This window comes from Hylobates moloch, unplaced genomic scaffold (genome assembly GCF_009828535.3).
Source record: "Hylobates moloch isolate HMO894 unplaced genomic scaffold, HMol_V3 SCAFFOLD_1, whole genome shotgun sequence".
NCBI classification, from domain to species: domain Eukaryota; kingdom Metazoa; phylum Chordata; class Mammalia; order Primates; family Hylobatidae; genus Hylobates; species Hylobates moloch.
In genome coordinates, this window is record NW_026652276.1 from 208,920,865 (window position 1) to 208,939,789 (window position 18,925).

Genomic DNA, 18,925 nt, shown 5'->3' on the forward strand with positions numbered 1-18,925 from the left:
AGACAATTGGCATTGAATTTATGTGTTTTGAAATTTTAAAACTGATATATCCTATCACAGAGTGTAGATTAAATGGGTTAATCAGTTCTCCAAGAAAGCATATCTTTCCTCTGTCAGAAACAGTGGTCAAGGCTGGTCTGTGTTGCATGTGATGGCTTTGCATTCATTTCTTCTCTTTATTCCCTTTTTTTTTTTTTTTTTTTTTTTGAGTATCTCCTGGGTTCCAGGCATGGGCGATAATAGCGGTGAACAAAAAAGATAGTAGACTCAACCCTTTACAAAGCATGCAATCTCGGAGGGACAGGCATTAAATAATTTTATTAGTACTGCTGGATATTGCTGTTTTTCTAATTTCTTCTCTTTTCTTACCTGTTTTCTTAGCCCTTCCTCTTTCCTCCCTCTTTATTTTTAACACTGCTTGCCTTACATCTTTTTTATTCCATCTCTCATTTCTATTAAATGGTCCTATGAGAGTATCTTCCTGAAATTCATCTTTTCTGTCCAGCCTCTGTTCTTATCTTCTCAACAGTTTAATGGTATGGCTTTAAATAAACCATGATTTCTCACTTTCAATCTAATGACCTCAACAAGTGAAAATTCTTTTTGAATAAAAGTGGAACCTATTGAATACTGTGAAAAACAGAGCTCTTACTTGAAGTTTAATGGTAGATTCCTGTAACATCAGGGTACTGTTGGATTTTTAGCTCAAGCATCATAGGAGGCAGTAGTTGGGTGCCTTACGACTGCCCTCTTCATCCTCTGCATTACATCATGCCAGTACAGGTTGAAAGCCAGCACAGAGGAGGAGACTGGCCCTTCTCTTAAATGTCCTAATGGCTTCCGTTCTTTTTTCACTTTGGAAATGCACATCCCACCCTACATTTTGGGGTTGCAGTTAAGTGTCACGGTCATGAGGTTGCTAACCGGATTCAGCACGTGTCTTTATGTGTCAGTGTGGAGGGTTTCGCTTTTGGGGAGTAAGGAAGATCAGTTTTTGCAAGTGGATGTGATAACAGGAAAATGCATTAAAAGAGCTGGTGTTGGGAAGTGATTTGACGATGCAGCTGAATGTGGGGAAATTTAGCTTTTCCCTTTCTTCAGAAAAGATGATGCACTCAACATCCAAATAGCAGTAATCAATCTGCATTTAAGGCAGCACAAATGGCCACTTCTGGAGAGCTGTATAATGTCGCCATTTCCAAATAGTTTTCTCCTTCAGGATATTAAGAGGATCTGTTCACTCCCTCCATCCCATCCTTCTCTTCCCTCCCCACCCCTAGTTCCTTCTGACGTAACTCATGCCGTGAGACTTTTCTTTATGATTCATGAGGGGCTGGGGTATAGCTGGCACCCTTTAGCTTTATCTCCTGTCTTGACTAGCAAGCTGTGGGTAGTCCTGCAGATCATGGGTGGATGATTAACTGCTGGAAAGCAGTCCTCCTTGGCTCTGTTCTGTAATCATTAGTCTACACTGGTCGTATTCCTTCAGAGAGGACATTGTTCTAGGCTAAACTTCCTACGTGAATTAGCCATCGTTGTGTCTTCCCCCACCCCCATCCCCCAAAATAGGTTCAGCTATGACCACTTACCTGTCCAGAGTCACTTGTCTATTTTCTTCCGTCTCACTGTCCTCTTGGCTAAGAGGCTCTTGCTTCTTTCACACAAACCAAAATATTTGATATGTTGGAAAGTTCTTGTACTGGGAATATCATTTCAATCCAAAATAAATTGTAACTATAAAGTGATAACACTTGACCCTTGACTTTCTTGAATGTCTTATAACTTGCTTCCCTAAACCAGTGGCTCTCAGACCAGCCACATCACTGTTGCTCGGAAACTTGTTAGAAATGTGAATTCTCAGCACCCTGCCCCTTGCAGTCTAACACATTCTTTAGGTGATTCTGATGCACACTAAAATTTGAGAAGCACTGCCCTAATCAGTTCCTGATCATTGTAAAACGAATCAAAGTGTATGCCCTTTCATGGAAGATTGATCATTTAATCTTCATTGTAATTGGAATTACAGTCATGGTTATAAGTAACAGAGAACAAGGCATGGAATGGACGAGCTTTGGATTTCTATAGTATGTCCCAGCTCTTTATTCCCCTTGACTCCTGTCTCTTTCCCCCTTCCTCAGACTCTGAGTTCATGGCTCCTTAATTCAATTCCTTCTGAATAGCCTCCACCAGCTCTTGGCTAATTTAATATGAAATCATCTCGAGTCTTACAGTGCTTGCTTGCTTTGGCTCATCTGCAGCGTCAGGTGGCTGAGTGGGTCGGAGAGCTGAGTCTGTATTAGGCATATCCCTTTCCTGCTTCTGCTCTAATCCTTAGAAATCTCTCAGGAGGACTATAGTTCAAATAATTAATCACTGATACATCAATGCACAGAATTTTATAGCTGATTGTGAACGGGAAATCCGCTTCATAGCTTTCTTTCATTTGCAGGATCCTTTACATCTAAATTTCTTGTAAACTTCCTTGTGCATTTCTGTTTTATCCTAAGCAGCTTCTGACTCTGCCTCCCGCCAGCACCCTCCAACTTTGGGCCCAGAAGTTGAGAAGAATTACTTCCCATTGCTCTTGCTTTTGCATCAAGGTCAGAGAGCCAAATATCTGGGGTATGGCAATGAATTTTTTCCAGTAAGTCAGAATAAACGTAGCTCACATTGGAAAACCATTTTCCAAACTGAACATTGTCACAGAATTGTTGCTTTTCACTCAGTCAAAAGACACATTAAAGTTTTCTGTAACTGATGTGTTTGTGTTATGTAAGAAGTATTTTATCAGGTATTTTGGGGGTAAAAACAAAAACACAGGATCTAGTGGTGATTTCAGTGAACAAGTAAATAATTACAAATATAGTTACAAAAATGGAGAATATATGTGGGTAGTTGGGATTCAGAGGGAAAGGAGCACCCAAATTGATGGGTTATCCATCAGTAGAGTCCACAACAGAAGGCATATTCTGTTTGGTTTGCCTTGGTAAAGGGAGATGGAAAGCAAATGCCAATTTCTTGCCCTATGACAGCAGTTTCTTATCCTAAGGAAGTAATTGGCAAGGTGCTCTAGAAGTTATTCCTCATGGCATTATCTATAGTAGTAGAACTATTCACATAAATATCTAGCAACAGGGGATCGATTAAAATTTTGAACCATACGTTCATATATGATGGATTTCCTGTGCACCTATTAAAAGTGGTACTTAAACGGTGTTTTTTTCTTGAAATAGGATTATGAGTCATTGTTTCCTGAAATTTTTTTCTGATGAACTTTGTAATCAGAACAGCAAAAACTATAAAATCAGTGTCATTGAGGCAGTTTTGAGTAATCTACCTTCCTGAGGCTCTATCCTCTCAAGAAGACTTTAGACTGCTCATAACCACTAATACCCAGCTCTAATATTCCTTTGACCCTAATCTGGGATAGTAGAGTTTGTAACTGTGTTCCCCTCATCTCTAGCATTGAGTTGGTTGTTCTCTGCCTTGGAGTTCACAATCCCTTTCCTCCCCCTTACCTGCCACTGCAGATCCATTATCATACCCAGCACAATAGCATGTGTCTTCATTCCTTCCTTATATTAGTTTTAGACGAGATGATGACCTAGAGTTCTTTGTTATTTGCTTCACTGCCTCATAATACCTACTGACTCATTAGTCTGCCCACCTCCCCTTGACCGTAGGACTCAATTTCCTCATTTCCAGTCTATGCACTCTCAATCTTTTCTGTCTTTCTCATCAGTAATTCTCAATTTCGTTGAAAATGCAGCTGCATAATCTTAGTGCCCCCACCTACCATTCTGCACCTGCTCCTGCTCTGTATCTTATTTTCTGAGTGGTGCCACCCTGTCGCTTCCTCCAGCTGCCAAGGAACCAGGAGAAAGGCCGAAGGAATTGTTTATTGCTACCACGTTGCACTGATATCTGTATTTTGTTCATGCTGAAAAACCATATTCCTCAGCGTGACCTGAAACACAATGAGAAGTGCTTCGGAAGTTTACCGAGTTTTTTACTCTTTGTTCTGCTTTTCAACCTTTTCTGTTGGAATTAATTTTTCTTCCTACTGAGTCATTTTTCCTTGATTATTTAGTAGGTATTCCTTACAATCCTGCTACTTGGTTCTGTTTTATTGTTTACAGTGGTCAAGCTTTGCTCCCACTCACTGCCACTCAGATTCTTGCCCATCTCCCGCAGTTCCAGGAGACTTGATGTGGGATGTGATGCTTTTGTTCTGGATGCTCCTCCGCTTCTGTTTCTACTCAGAGGCCAGTCTTTAGCTGCTTCTGCCCTGGAGCATAGATCATGAAGCTGTGTATCCGGGAAAGCCAACAAACCTCATTTTTTTGCCCTACAGTCACTTTGGCATTGTCACTGTCTCCAATTTGAAATATTTTCACTGTTCCGCATTAATCAGTCAGTTACCAAGCATTTGTTCAGCTTTACTTGGCACACTTTAATTGAACTAGATGGCCCTGAATTTATATAATTATGGAAAGATAGCTGTCTGTTAAATACTATAATAAAGATTAAGGGCAGAATACTAACCCTCAAGGGACCTGTAGTCTAGATACAGAAATAAAGATTAACACATGAAACAATTTGAAAGTCATATGTTGCAGTTTATAATTACATGCTGAACTGAGTGATACCTGCACACAACACACACACACACACACACACACACACACGCACGCAAATTATACTGCCATTTCAAAGGAGTTCACCTAGGACCCCAGGTTAAAAATTTCTGTTGTCCCAACTATTTTACGATTGTAGTGAGGTTATGGCTACAGATAGGTGATACTCTTTTCATTGTAGTGTTGACTAGAACGACAAGTGGAATCAAGGGGGAAGCAAAAGCCCAGGGGACACACATAATTAATTACTTGCATGTAGGGGGCATGAAGAAAATGGGCCTAATTGGATTAGGAGTAATGTGGAAATCATGTGGATATGTAAACTGGGGCCACATGGTTGGGACCCATGAAAGCCAAGTCTGAGAATTTCCACTTAATTTCACAAGCTGGTTGGTTGTCTTTGTTTGGAGTATAAGTAGGGGAGGAAAATGATGATGTCGATTTTTATTGAGAAGTGATATGGGAGTGGTGTGCAATATTCAGTCAAAGTGTGTGTAGCTTCGAAAGGGATTGCATGAATTTAGTTAAGATATCCCTGATGTTATCTTGAAATAAATTGGGGAGGGCCTAGACCAAGAGGGTTCCAAAAGGGCCAAATGAGCACAATTATGAAAGAAGAATGTTGGATGTTGGGGTAAAGCAAAAGCAGAGTGAAGAGACATCGTGGAGCCTGCTTACCAGGAAAGCATTGTTAAAAGGAAGTTACAGATGAGGAGACGTGTTCAGGGGTCCTGATCTCTCTCAGCTCTGTAGCCTCCTTGCCACATCATCTCCGTGCCACCTATAGCATGCCATTTCTGCTTTGTGTCATTTTATTTTCTTTAGATCTCTTTCATGTATGAAAGTAGTTCTTTTTGTAAAACTCTGTTGAAAGCTCCTGCTCCCTCAGAAAATTCACAGATACTTTAGGGTGGATCAGAGATATTTCTAGCATCTGAGCTGACGTGCACTATGTCCCCAGGTTAAGAATTCCTGATGTGATAACTATTTTATGATTGTGATAAGGTTGGATCTAGCCATAAATCCTTTGAGTTTCTTTGTAAGCTCACAAAAATATTTGTTCAGAATAGCAATCTACCGTCATTGAATTGGCAGTAAGATGGAGGCCTGTTTATTGGCATGGGAGGGACTGTGACTGCGGTGCTCAGACATCCAGCTTGGAGAGCATTGGTCTTGAGATTTTCTGGATGAACTAGGGACTGCAAACCTAAGAGCAGACTCTTCCTTGGCATGAAATGTGTGCAGATTCTAATCTTGTGCTGAGGCCATGGAGATGATCTCCCTGCAAAAATGTTGTCTGCCTTTGCAAAGTTGTAGGTTTTTTCTTCTAGAGGAAAAGCAGCAGCTAATATGTGAGAATTTCAAGCTTTGCTGTTTAAAGAAAGCAGAGTTTTCCAGTGGTCTGAATAGAGTTCATCTTCCCACACTGTAGTACCATACAGCCCTGTGGCTCCTAGAAACAACCTAGAAAGCTGTGTTTTCATCTTTCTGTTGTCCTGCCACTCCTTGGCATGTGTGTGGATATATACTTACTTTCCCTGACTGGTGATGATGTTTGTCAGTTATTGACACTGGTAGTCTTTGCTGTCTTTGTACTGCTGCATCTTGGAGAAGAAAGCTGCTGAGAGGAGTAGGCTGTGTTCTGCCCCACTGCTTCCTTTCTCCTGGCTGGCCTGCACGCTAGCCTGCCTTTGTGAGGAAGCGGCTATTAAGCAGACACAGCAGGAGAGGTTTAGAAGTCAGGAGTTTCATTCCTTGCCTAATGAAAAGGGATGCAGAGCTGTGGCTGAGGCCCACAGGGAAAGGCAGTATGGGGAGCGGGAGTTAGTGTTTGCTCTGTGGAGCAGATACGGTGGAAGCCAGCCTGCGGTCTGCCTGCCTTCTCACATCTCAAAGACAGAGCTCCACAAATCTATCCCAGAGAAACTGGGTTATGTGAGATGCAGAGGAGAACCCCACTGAGAAGTGGTAGCAAGGCAGTACACCTTGTTTTCAGCAGAGCCTGGGTCTCCATGTCATGTATCCTCATAGCCTGGAATAAAGATGGTACTCTCCCTTTGCAGATAGCGGTGGCAGGCCTCCCCTCTTGGCATTTGCTCCTCTCCTCTGTGAGATTCATTCCTGAATTCCTACTTCCTCCAGATACTCTTTCGTGGAGAATCTCTTGCTGTGGCATCAGACTTGTGACAAGCAGAGGGAGGTTTTCTGGAAATGGCTCACTCAGCGTCGTTCCTGAAGCAGTGTGGGAACCAGAAGCGAAGAAGCCTCTGCACAGGGAAGGAGACCTGTGCTGCCGCAGGTTATTCTGCTCTTTTCTCACAGATCCCTCCCACTTTGCAGCCTAGGTCTAGTGTGCTACTAAGAGGCTAGAGTGCTTCCTAGGTGGGCATATTTGAATTTAGTGGTTAAATACCTATTGTTAACTTTGAATTTTGCTTTTCTTTTATGAAGAATTAACAAAATAAGGGCTACTTCTCAGTTTATATATGCTGGTACAGTGCTACTTTCTTGCTGCCTCTTGAATGTGCCAGAAATTGATCAAGTTTAACGGTAATATTTTAAGTGTGAAAAAATTGTCTTTGAACGTTTTCCCAAAATTTATGCCAGAACATAAATAAGTATCCGATAATATGCTTTTTAGAAACAGGGTAGAGCATGAATAATATTAATACTAAGACAATTTTAAAGAATCGTTTTGCTGTTATTGTTTTAAATTTCATATGTACACTATTATCCACGTCTTCCAGTTTCTGATGTTAGTTTTTTCCTCTTTGGTAGCATATTTAGTTTTGGTTAAGTCCTAGATTTCTGCTTATAGCACAGAGCTACTTTGTGGTCACAGAAAGAAAGCAGAATTATAGTTTTCCCACCTCACTGCTTTTGCCTCGAGGATCTTTGCTTTCTAACTTACTGCTCAGGCCCTGTTCGTTTTTTCTCATAGCATATGAGATGTTCTCCAGCCCCAGGAAAGGCCACAATTTCAGCAGTGCTCTAACTTGAACCTGTCTGTTTACAGAACAGATCTATTTATTTTGGTTGTCCTTGTTGTTAAAGGATAAGGCTGTAGGCATTTAGCGCCCCACAGGACCTGCAGAATGCTCTGCAGTCCTTGCCTTGATGGAGGTGAGGTACGGTCAGGGTGGGAAGGAGCTTGTCTTGCATCACAGAAGCTTCAATCTTAAGGCTGCTCCTTCCAATTTGCAGTAGCAAAATAAGGAGAGCCTGTTGGTGGCAGAGGAGGTTATAGAAATAGGACATACAAGATGTAAGCAGGGCTTTGGGGAGGTGGAAGAGTTGGATTGTTAGTTGGCTTCTAGCCACCAACCTCTAGTCTTTTACTGGTAGCTTGCAAATCCCAAGGGGTGAGGGGCAAAGCTTGAGAATCGCCTTGGTTGCTGACCACTACCAGGATCCCTGAATGATAAATCACTAGAGGAAATTGTAAAGGGAAATATTTTTACCCATTTACAATTTCTTTTACTTTTTTTTTTGAGACAGAGTCTCGCTCTTTCGCCCAGGTTAGAGTGCAGTGGAGTGATCTCGGCTCACTGCAGCCTCCACCTCCTGAGTTCAAGCAATTCTGCCTCAGCCTCCCAAGTAGCTAGGATTACAGGTGTGTGCCACCACAACTGGCTGATTTGTTTTTTGTTTTTTGTTTTTTGGTTTTTTTTATTTGAGATGGAGTCTCTCTCGCCCAGGCTGGAATGCAGTTGCGCAGTCTTGGCTCACTGCAACCTCCGCCTCCCGAGTAGCTGGGATTACAGGTACCTGCCACCACACCCAGCTAATTTTTTTGTATTTTTAGTAGAGACAGGGTTTCACCATATTGGTCAGGCTGGTCTCAAACTCCTGACCTTGTGATCTGCCTGCCTCGGCCTCCCAAAGTGCTGAGATTACAGGCTTGAGCCACCACACCCAGCCCGATTTTTTTTTTTTTTTTTGTAGGGACAGGGTTTCGCATGTTGGCCAGTCTGGTCTCGAACTCCTGACCTCAAGTGATCTGCCCGCCTTGGCTTCCCAAAGTACTGGGATTATAGGCTTGAACCACTGCACTCAGCCCCATTTTCAGTTTCTTAAGATGAAGCCCTTGATTCAAATTCAGAAGGAGCCACGGGATTCAAGGAGCTTGGAAGTGCTATCTTTTAGTTAGCATTTCAGATCAGAGTGAGAGAGAGGCTATGATTTGTATTTTCTTGTTAATTCAGTACTTGCCCTCATCAAGGAGTAGAAACTAGATAGTAGGAAAACTTTTGTTGTTTCTGAACCAGAAGCATTTCAAATGAGTTGAGTGAGGGACACATCCCCTGGGATGAAGCAAGGGGTCTCAGGTGGATGATAAAAGCCCAAGTATGAAAGAAATATGACTATTCTACCTAGCACTGAGCAACACCCACCCAATTTGGCTTATAAGGATTTACTTTAGAAAGTGATGACCCTGAAAGTAACCCCTGCAGAAGTGTGTCCTCTACCCCTGCTCCTTGAGTGAGTTCCTGAAAGGGAAGAGGTGAAAATGTGGCTGACAGTGTGAGGGTGCCTGACATTTGGCCCTGGGCCGGGCAGCTTTCTCAGCACTTCCTCTGGAATTCAAAAACCCTAAAAAGTCGAGTCTCCATAGACAAGATTTGTGGGAACGTCCCCTAATCTCTAGTTCTCTGTCTCTAAGCTCAGAACTCTTCCCTGCTGATGTCTGCAGGCTGGCAGTACACAAGAAGGCCTTATCCAACAGTGTACGGACCAAGTAATTCACCTGTCAGCTTTTATTCTGTGGTCCTTCATTGTTATACCAGTGATCGTACCTAGTGAGGCGTAGGCTTCTGTCCCCAGAGCTACCACTCAGAGGATTGGGTGATTAGAGCAAACCAACCCATGGCTGAGGTTGGCAGAGTCCCAGAGTTCCCTGTTAAATCCCCTCTTATTATAGCTGAGACTGATTGAAAATGAGACTTAATGTCAGTTATGTAGCATTTGCTAATTTTTTTTCCTACTGTTAAATGACTTTTCTCTACAGTATTGCTCCATTCAGGGCAACTTTTTACCTGGGAGGAACTTATTTCCATGAGAATTGGAACACTAGCCACATATTTTGCATTTAAAATGTTTCATGTGATTAAACACGGAAGGAAACGTTATTACTTCTGTTTCTTAGGCCTGTGCTCCTCTAACTGATTCTTCTTTTGTGCCTGGAACAATGCCTTTAATTTGAAAACAAGTAAGGCAGCCCTCTGATTACTAAGCACACTGTTAGTGGAAACTGGCAGCCAAGTGCTAGTAACAGGGTTTAAGAGAAGAGCAGCTTTATAATCCCCCCTCCACCAAATCCTCTTGCACAGACTGGCTACTCAGCAGTGTACAGTGTCACTTGTGTAGTCATCCATCCCCACTTTAACAACCCTCGCTTCTCTCTTCATTTTCACACCCTCCTACCCCTTCCCATTGTGATTCTTATTTTAATCGGTTTTTCTCTTCTTCCTTAACAGAGCTATTAAGAATGGCAAAGGATTGCATAGCAAGAAGGAAGTGCCTATCCACCGTGTTGCAGATATATCTGGGGTGAGTCCAGTCCCTGAATCAAGCTGTGTGGCTCAGAGGCTCAAGAGCGTGTCTGCATATTTGCTGAAGTACTTCAGCTTATGTGTTTTCTCTAGCTCGCTCCTTTTCAGGCACTGACTGTGACTACCCCTCCCCCCGCCCCAGGGGCATCTACTTAGGTATCTATGGGGAGCCTGTTTTATAATCTGGAAAAGCAGAATTAACTTCATTCTTTTTCTTTACCTGAACTGTCTCTATGTTGCTTTTTCACTTTTAATTACTGTATTTTGAGTTTGGAAGGTAGTTCTTCTCGGTTGTATTAAAATAAAATTGCCTCTTTTTAAAACTCCTGTCCAGTTCTTGCTATGAGTAGGAAGTCTTAGTGGCAAAAGGTCAAGTATAGGTTTCAGGAGAAGTATATGAATTCATCATGATTTCTTCATGACCTCTTGTTCCTCTGCTTGCCTGTAAGTGGGACAGAATGGAGAAATGTATGAACATCCTTTGAGATAATACATATAGATAATAAAGAAGAATCAATGGCACCAATATTTTAGAGCTCCCAATAGGCTGTGTCCAAATGATTCTTTAGCTGTAAGGACTTTACCTTTGAATGTTTAGGGTCTCTTTGGTTGAACAGATCCATTTGATAGTTGAGCTAGTTTATTCATTTAGCCAACAAGTATTTATTGAGTGCCTGCTGTATGCCAGGAATTGCTCTAAGCTCTGAGAATATAACAGTGAAGAAAACTGCTGAAGGTCAGAAAGGGAGGCAGTTGCAGTGTCAGGTAGCGAAAACTACTGTGAAGAGAAATAAAACTGGCTGAGAGGATAGTGAGTGGTGTAAGTGCTGATTTTGATCAGGTGGCCAGGAAAGGCACTCTCTATTGCCGAGACACACACCATCCATTTCAACACCACAGTCACTAATGGTTAAGCAGAGGATCAGGTCTGTGCCATGCATAGGGAAGATGCCCAGGGGAGATGGAGCCCAGGGGAGATGGAAGGAGGAAGAGCTGGTAAATCTTAGCTTAGGCACTCAGGGAATTTGCCTTGGGCCCTGAGAAGAAAATACTAGTATAAACAAAAGTGCTAGAGCTCAGCCTAGGCTGCAGGAGAGATGAGTCAGAATGTATTATCTTCCTGTTATGTGGTATGCCCAGGCCTGGCTGAGGCTTTTTCTGTTGCTCCTGGTGATTGCTTGCTACAAATGTGTCTGGCAGGCTCCCCCTTGCTTAGGTATAGTGGTTCCCTGCCCATCTTAAACAGTGGGACTCTGTTGAGCTTTTCTTTCTCTATAACCAGTCACTGCAGATTATAGGTTAAACAATGTTACCTACAACACATTAACTGGACTTCATTCTAGAGGTTGGGGCCTCTGTTAAGTGGGTAAAATAAAGTGATATGCACTTTTTGTGGCTTAGAATCCTGAGAAGCCCAGAAACCTGTAGCTAATGGCCTTTGAGCCACAGGTAACTATGGTGTATCTGCTAACGTTCATTTTTAACAGGTGTGACTCACCCAGTGCGATGTTACTTGGCCTATTTTCTGTGTAGCTTACCCGGCTGAGTTATTCTTTGCATATATATTATTAATATTTTTTATGTATGTGCGTGGCATTCTCAACAATGCTTTCCTTAATATTTGTCTTGGTAAAGCTGTTATAGTAATAAAAGGGCAAATTTTTGGCGGTTCATCAGCAGGAGCAAAAAGTTATAAATGTTTTGGAAAATGCAATGAAAGCCCTTCTACACAAAGGGCCAAATATGCCCATCCAAAAGCTTATGTGGGGCCCATACTCCAGGGCCTTCCAGAAGCTGATTTCAACCTTAGGGATAGGCTCTCTCCTTGGGCCCACCTGAGTTCATTTCTAGTTCTGATTTGGCACCAACAGTGAGGTGAAGCAACTCTAAGGAGGTTTTGAGGTTCAGGCACACCGGTCTCAGGGTTGTCCTCTCCACACCTCTCAATGTGGTGTCCTAAAGATCTTTATTGCTGTCTCTGAATCTTATGCTGCCTCCTGCCTTGATGATTTCTGATGCTTTTTTTATTCCTTTATTTCTGTTGTCATTAGCAGTGGGTCTTGTGAACCTTGTCTTCATTTATTTATTTACTTTTATTCCTACCCCACCAATTCCCCCTTAAACTCTAGCTCAGTTTCGTACCAATTTTTATTATCTTTTCTGTCTCAGTATTGGAGGATTGGTTTGCTCTTAAGTTAAACACAAATGCCAATTAAATTTCTCTCAGTCACCACATAAATAAGAGTAAAGCTTGAGCAAGTGGGAGACTGAAAGTGAAAAAGCTGTTCGATTTAAATGGATGTCAGATGTGACCTTCTCTGCCTGAATCACAAATTATTCACCTAAGATTGCAGTTTTTTTGGTGCCCTCTTTAATAGAGGAGTTTTGTCTTCTCCCACCTTCTAACCTTCCCTTCTTTCCATCACAGTGTTAAGTCTGTGTGTATGTTGGGTGCCCTTGCTCAATTTAAGTGAGTTGTGTGGGTTTTCTGCTTCCTGAAGCATGCTGGCAATTTTGCTGTCTGTGGGACAGGTGTGAGGTCAGATGGGCAAACGGCTTACAGCCAGATGAAAAATAAACAGGGAAAAAGACAATGTAATGTACATATACGTAATGGTTTCACAGAGGTTTCTTAATCGTTTTTTAATCTTCAACTGTGTTACCTACTGCCCCAGATTGATCCGCCTCTTAGTTGCAGGCCATGATAAATGGAGGTTTTTGTTGAGCTGACAGTGTAGGCAATATCTGCCAAAATAATTTACAATGAACTGATGTACCACCCTCCTCTCCATCCCAGTACACATCGTTGGTGAGGACAAAGACATGCTTAAGTGTACATTCTGTCTCCTAAACACTCTTAAGAAACATGTTGTATGGAAGAGATATCATAATGGTGGGGCAAATAACCTGTAATTTTGTTCTAGTGTTAACTGCCTCCATCTTTAGGAGTTGAGTTTCTACTCCTTTTCCATTATCTCTTCTCTTGCTGTTTAAAAAATGATTTCACAGAGTAAGGGTCAGAGTGCATTAAAATGCTTTTGTATGAAGACCTGGCAAATACAAGACCTGCTTGGCTGATTGCTTACGGTTGGAAGTGACTCATCTAAGCACAGGAGTGTGAGGTCGATGGCTTGGAACGTAAGATACCAGCCTCTGTAGTGGCCAAATAAGCCGGCCTTTTTGTTTGTTATTACAGATGGGTTTTGATGTCAAAGTCAACTGAGTTTTGAGTTGTCCATAAGTTGGACAGAACATCTGCATATAACACCAACTGAATGAACCCCAGTTTGTCTAGGGCTTTGATAAAAACTTGACCCACTAGACCAGGTGTGGTGGCTCACGCCTGTAATCCCAGCACTTTGGGAGGCTGAGGTGGGAGGATTGCTTAAGGTCAGGAATGCAAGACCAACCTGGTCAATGTAGTGAGACCCCGTCTCTACCAAAAAATAATAATAATAATAAATGTGTGTGTGTGTGTGTGTGTGTGTGTTGACCCATCTACATCTCTTACACCTATTTTTAGGGTAACCACTAAAGGAAGAAAATTACATACTCCCAAGCTGGTACCTTAGATCCTGAAGAAGTTACTGGTTTTTTGTTATTTCCAATTTTTCACAGTGTAGGAACTGGGCTATTAGAAGTACCAGCCACTGCTGCCATTTCTATCATAGTCTAGTTTCCTTTCAAGCCAGGATGTTCCAGAGTGTAGAACCAGCTGAGAATTTGACCGACTTGGTACTAGGTCTTACTTGATTTGAAGGATGGTTCTGTGGTGACTGACTTCATACATCCATGTTTTCATTATTAGTTGGTTTTGTTTTTCATTGATCCTGTCTGAGCTCCCTCCCTCGCCAGCAGGGAAAAAATTGGAATATGCGTGTCAGTGTTCTTTATCTCAGGTTTCTCAGCTGTTCTTTATCTTAGGTTTATTATTGTTTTTGCTGTAGCCTGCTCCGTAATAAATACAATCTCCTGCAGATACAGAGTGTAAAACAGGCAATAAAATGGGGCTGGTACATGGCTTACTGTTGTTCTGGTAGATCAGACAAATCAATTATGGTTCTGAGATTAGAGAGAGCTCCCCACTCCTCAAGTTGCAGCCAGCCCTGCGAGTGCTGATTTTACCTTTTACCTTTACCTCCACTTCTCCATCTTCCTCTTATATGGGAGTAGGACTCAATGAGTCATAGTGTATATCTGAGTTCTCTGTCCTTTTCCTTTTGTGTCTGTCCTCTGTGCATAAGGAGTTACGATGTTTGTTTGATGGTACAAGAAGATAGCATCCTCTTCAGTCTTATTTCTGAAAGTCCCAGAATAGGGGTGGTCTTCTTTTGAATATGTTCTGCCTTTTCATATTATGTAGTCCTGACAGCTCCTCTGTTAATTGCACTATTACAGTATTTGCCCTCCTAATCCATGGGTCTTTTTATCTGTTAACTGCTGCTGTGCTCCTTTGGACGTTTATCACATCGTGGCTTGGTTTCATGCTCATGTTACATAGCACTTTTTTATAACCACCTTTCTCTGTGACTGATTTTGTTAGAAATACATAGTATTACTGATTTTTTTTTTTCTTTTAAGGAGACGGGATCTCACTTTATCACCAAGGCTGAGCTGAAAGTACAGTGGCACAGTCATAGCTCACTGTGGCCTTGCACTCCTGGGCTCAAGCGATCCTCCTGACTCAGCTTCCTGAGTAACTGGGTCTACAGGTGCACACCATCACACCCACAGGATCTTGTTGTGTTGTCCAGGCCGATCTGAAACCCCTGGCCTCAAGTGATCCTCCCACTTTGGCCTCCCAAAGTATTGCTATTATAGGCATGAGCCACCACCCTAGCCTAAAAATTAAGCCATGGTTTGGAGTGATCCAGTGACTAGCTTTGGGGAAGGTGCGGGGCACAAGGGAAGAAGGTCAGGCATTTGGGGCCCTATTATTCATGAAACGAAGTCTTACAGAGTTGACCAGCAGGATTCTGACTTGCTAATGTGAAGGATTGAAGTGTTCCTTTAAAACAGTTAGATAAGATTAAATCAATAGATAAGAAATAGATTGGTAGACAGGGTTGGATTTTCTCCAGCATCTATCTGCTCCTGACCTCTGCCTTCAGTTTCTGGTTTTCATTGCCCTCTTAAACTTTAATAGCACTGTCATCCTTTCTTTGAGATTTCTGTAGGTGTTATCTTTCCTTAGCTCTTTATTAATATTTAGGCCTTGATGGAAGCATAAGAAAAAAATTATTATTCTTTTTGGCTAAAGAGAGTTTTAAAAAGCCCAGGCACAGTGACTTATGCCTGTAATCCCAGCACTTTGGGAGGCTGAGGTGGGTGGATCTCCTGAGGTCAGGAGTTCAAGACCAGCCTGGCCAACATGGCAAAACCCCATCTCTACTAAAAAATACCAAAAAAATTAGCTGGGCGTGGTGGCGGGCACCTGCAATCCCAGCTACTTGGGAGGCTGAGGCAGGGAGAATTGCTTGAACCTGGGAGGCAGAGGTTGCAGTGAGCTAAGATAGTGTCACTGCATTCCAGCCTGGGTGACAGAGTGAGACTCCATCTCAAAAAAAAAGAGAGAATTAAAAAAAGAAAAAAGTGGTTTGCCTGGTAAGTCTGAAGAAGGTAAAAGGAGCAAAATCACCCAGAGGCTTTATGAGTTCGGTCTGTGTTAAATTGCAGTTTGTCTTATATGTTCTCTGGCCCACCTAGTTCAGATTTATTTTTCTTACCCTCATATGATTCTAACGTTCCTTTCAGCTTTATGTTTTTTCTGGTCTCTGGTATTTGATGGCACAAATGCTCTCTGAGTGTATTTGTTTTCTGTTGTTTTAAATAGCCCTTCCCTTTTTTACCCCCCTTGGCTAAAATCATGGCCCTACATCATGTTCTCACGTCTCTCTTGCCAACTGCAGTCTAAGTTACTGTACAGATGGCACAACATCAAGGCCTATGGTTCTGCCGGGTGGGTTTCTGTGAACTAGAGAGGTTGCCTAGCACTGGAGCTTCATTCACACAGTAGCTGCTGGTTCCACTGCTGGGCTCTGCATTTGCTATCCTGAGAAAATCCCAAAGGAACTCTGGAAGAGCCAGCTCACTGTCTGCAGAACTTGCTCTCCAGAGCAAGCAGTGTGTGCTCTCTAAATATGGTTGGCCCCTTGCCTGGAAGCCATGGTTGGTGGGAGTGTTGGGTTATCCTGGTGGCTTCCTTGCATCCCTGTTGTGTTTTGTAGCTCAAGTTGTCACTAATTTAGGAAAAGCTGTTGCTCTATTTCTTTCTTCTTCTTTCTTCAAGCAAAGTTTATTGAACTCTAGTTGGACTACAATGTGCAGGTGACTGGCTTGGATCTTCGCTGCACAGAAACATGCCATCACCTCTGTGGCACACAACCTCTGATGCCAAAGTGGCAGCCACCTCATAAGTTTCTCCCAGACTTTGGAAAAAACTTCAAACTCTTTCTTTTCTTTTCTCTTATATTTTCAATTTAATTTTTTATTTCAAAAAAATAGAGATGGGGTCTCACTTTGTTGTCTAGGCTTGGTCTCAAACCCCTGGGCTCAAGTGATCCTCCCACCTCAGCCTTCCAAAGTGCTGGGATTGCAGGAGTGAGCTACCATGCCTGGCCTCTTTTCTCTCTCTCTTTCTCTCTTTTGTTGAGATGGAGTCTCCCTCTGTTGCCCAGGCTGGAGTGCAGTGGCGCCATCTCAGCTCACTGCAACCTCTGCCTCCCAGGTTCAAGCAATTCTCCTGCCTTAGCCTCCTGAGTAGCTGGGATTACAGCTAGTTTTTGTATTTTTAGTAGAGACGGGGTTTCACCATGTTGGTCAGGCTGGTCTTGAACTCCTGACCTCATGATCTGCCCGCCTTGGCCTCCCAAAGTGCTAGGATTACAGGCATGAGCCACCGCATCCGGCCCTCTTTTCTCTTTTCACTTCTTCTAAAACATGTCTCTGCTAAAAATTGGATATTACTAAGAAGACCTTTATCTTGATTCTACCAGAGAGTTGCTTCAGCCAGTTGCCCTCACCCTTATCATGGAAGACATTGCTTTATTGTGTTGGAGTTTTTTTGTGCATGGTTTGTTTCTCTCTCTCTTTCTTTTATTTCTTTTTTAAGATGAGATCTTAACTATGTTGCTCAGGCTGGACTCGAACTCCTGGGCTCAAGAGATCCTCCTGCCTCAACCTCCCAAGTAACTGGGACTTACAGGCATGAGCCACAACACCTGGCTGTCCACAGTTTCTTTGTTCATATGAATTCTGTGCAACCACTTTCTGTTTTTTGAAACTCCCCTATTCAAATTTGCCAGAACTACAGGACCATCCCTCTCTTAAATAAATTTGAAAGCATTTTTTATTTACATGGGAATTTTTTCAAAATTTCATCGCAGCAGGTACCACAGTTAATGATGGTTGTGTTTCATTACCTCCTTTTATAGATTTTAGTCCACTTTTTGACTGAGTTGTGTTGTTTTTCGAGGGCACCAAATTTAGGACATGGTTTCTCACTTCTCTTATTTAGCTTCATTTAGTTGGGCTGTTTTGCATCTTTGTAGATAGAGATGTAGAAATGTAGTCCTGAAGAGATACAATTGATTTCCACCCTGTAAGAGAAATGATTTCAAACTTTACATTTTTATTCCCTAGTTTGACTCTGTTTTTGCATCTGTAGCAAATTCACCTCAGTATTCCTGGTAACTTATCTATATCTGTTCTTTAGTCTCTTTGAGCCTTTCTGGTTCCCTCATTAATTAGTGGGGTTAAAATGAAATTTTCTACATGAGTTTATTTTATATTTGAATGAGTCAAGATTTTACCTTATTGAAAATTATCTTTTAACAGGGGAAACAATTGTAGAAGCAAGAGAAATACAAAACCACATATATAGTGGGCAATAAAAGATTATAGAATTATATGCTTTGAAAATCTTAGTTTTGTTGCCTCCTCTGTACCTGGAAACATGAACAATAATTTGGTTGTGAAAGTTCTTAAAAAAGAAAAATTTAGAAAGTGAGTATGTCTCTTTCATCTGCATCATGTCTGGTTCCAAGTCTGAGTCTGTACCTTACTTGGTTTAGCTTTTTGTTCAGAACAGTCTTGTCTTGGAAAATTCAGGCACCAGAGCAGATAACCTTGAGGTAGCGAGCTAGGATCGGACTTTGAAAGCAGGGCACAGCTTCTTGTCCTTTGATGTGAGTGTCCTAGCTCTGCAATTCAACACCTCTGAGAAAATGTTTGCTCAGGTGAACTGCCCAGAGGTGGAGCACTGTTAAGAGGCAGGGCTTCTTTATTTGTTCGTTCTTATATAACAAAAACATCTTCCTCCCAGTATAATCAGTAGCATGTCACTGTCGTGGATTCTATTATCAGGAAACTTTCTGCCATAAATTTTTCTAGTTTCTTTCTGCTTCCTTGTTTAACTGCCTTCACAAACAGGAGTGCATGCAAATGAGCTCCTCAGCAACAGGGTCCTAGCTTTTAGTGAAGTGTACTGAGCTATAATGATTTTTGCCTTTCTTCTTTGTTCAAAGCCATAAGAAAGGAAATTGAGGGAGTTAGGAATATTTTTTCCAAATAAAGTAGCATATTTTTCCAAAGAGAGTTCCTCTGGCCATAGATTCGGCTATAGCTGGTCCATGTTCTTTGGTTGTTCTCTTTCCCATTCTCTGGGTGCATGTAGATAACACTCTATGATTCTATTTCATGGGTCAAAATTGGTTAAATGAGCCCATTACAGGGATG

General features: G+C 42.0%; 1 protein-coding gene across 1 annotated transcript in view; it reads left to right on the forward strand.

The window, feature by feature from the left end:
• SND1 (staphylococcal nuclease and tudor domain containing 1) overlaps positions 1-18,925 on the forward strand; it is a 434,851-nt gene that overhangs the window by 239,264 nt on the left and 176,662 nt on the right. The window contains exon 14 of the mRNA XM_032761638.2: positions 10,115-10,187. Within this exon, the coding sequence (XP_032617529.1) occupies positions 10,115-10,187 (73 nt within the window). The remainder of the gene's footprint in view (positions 1-10,114; positions 10,188-18,925) is intronic.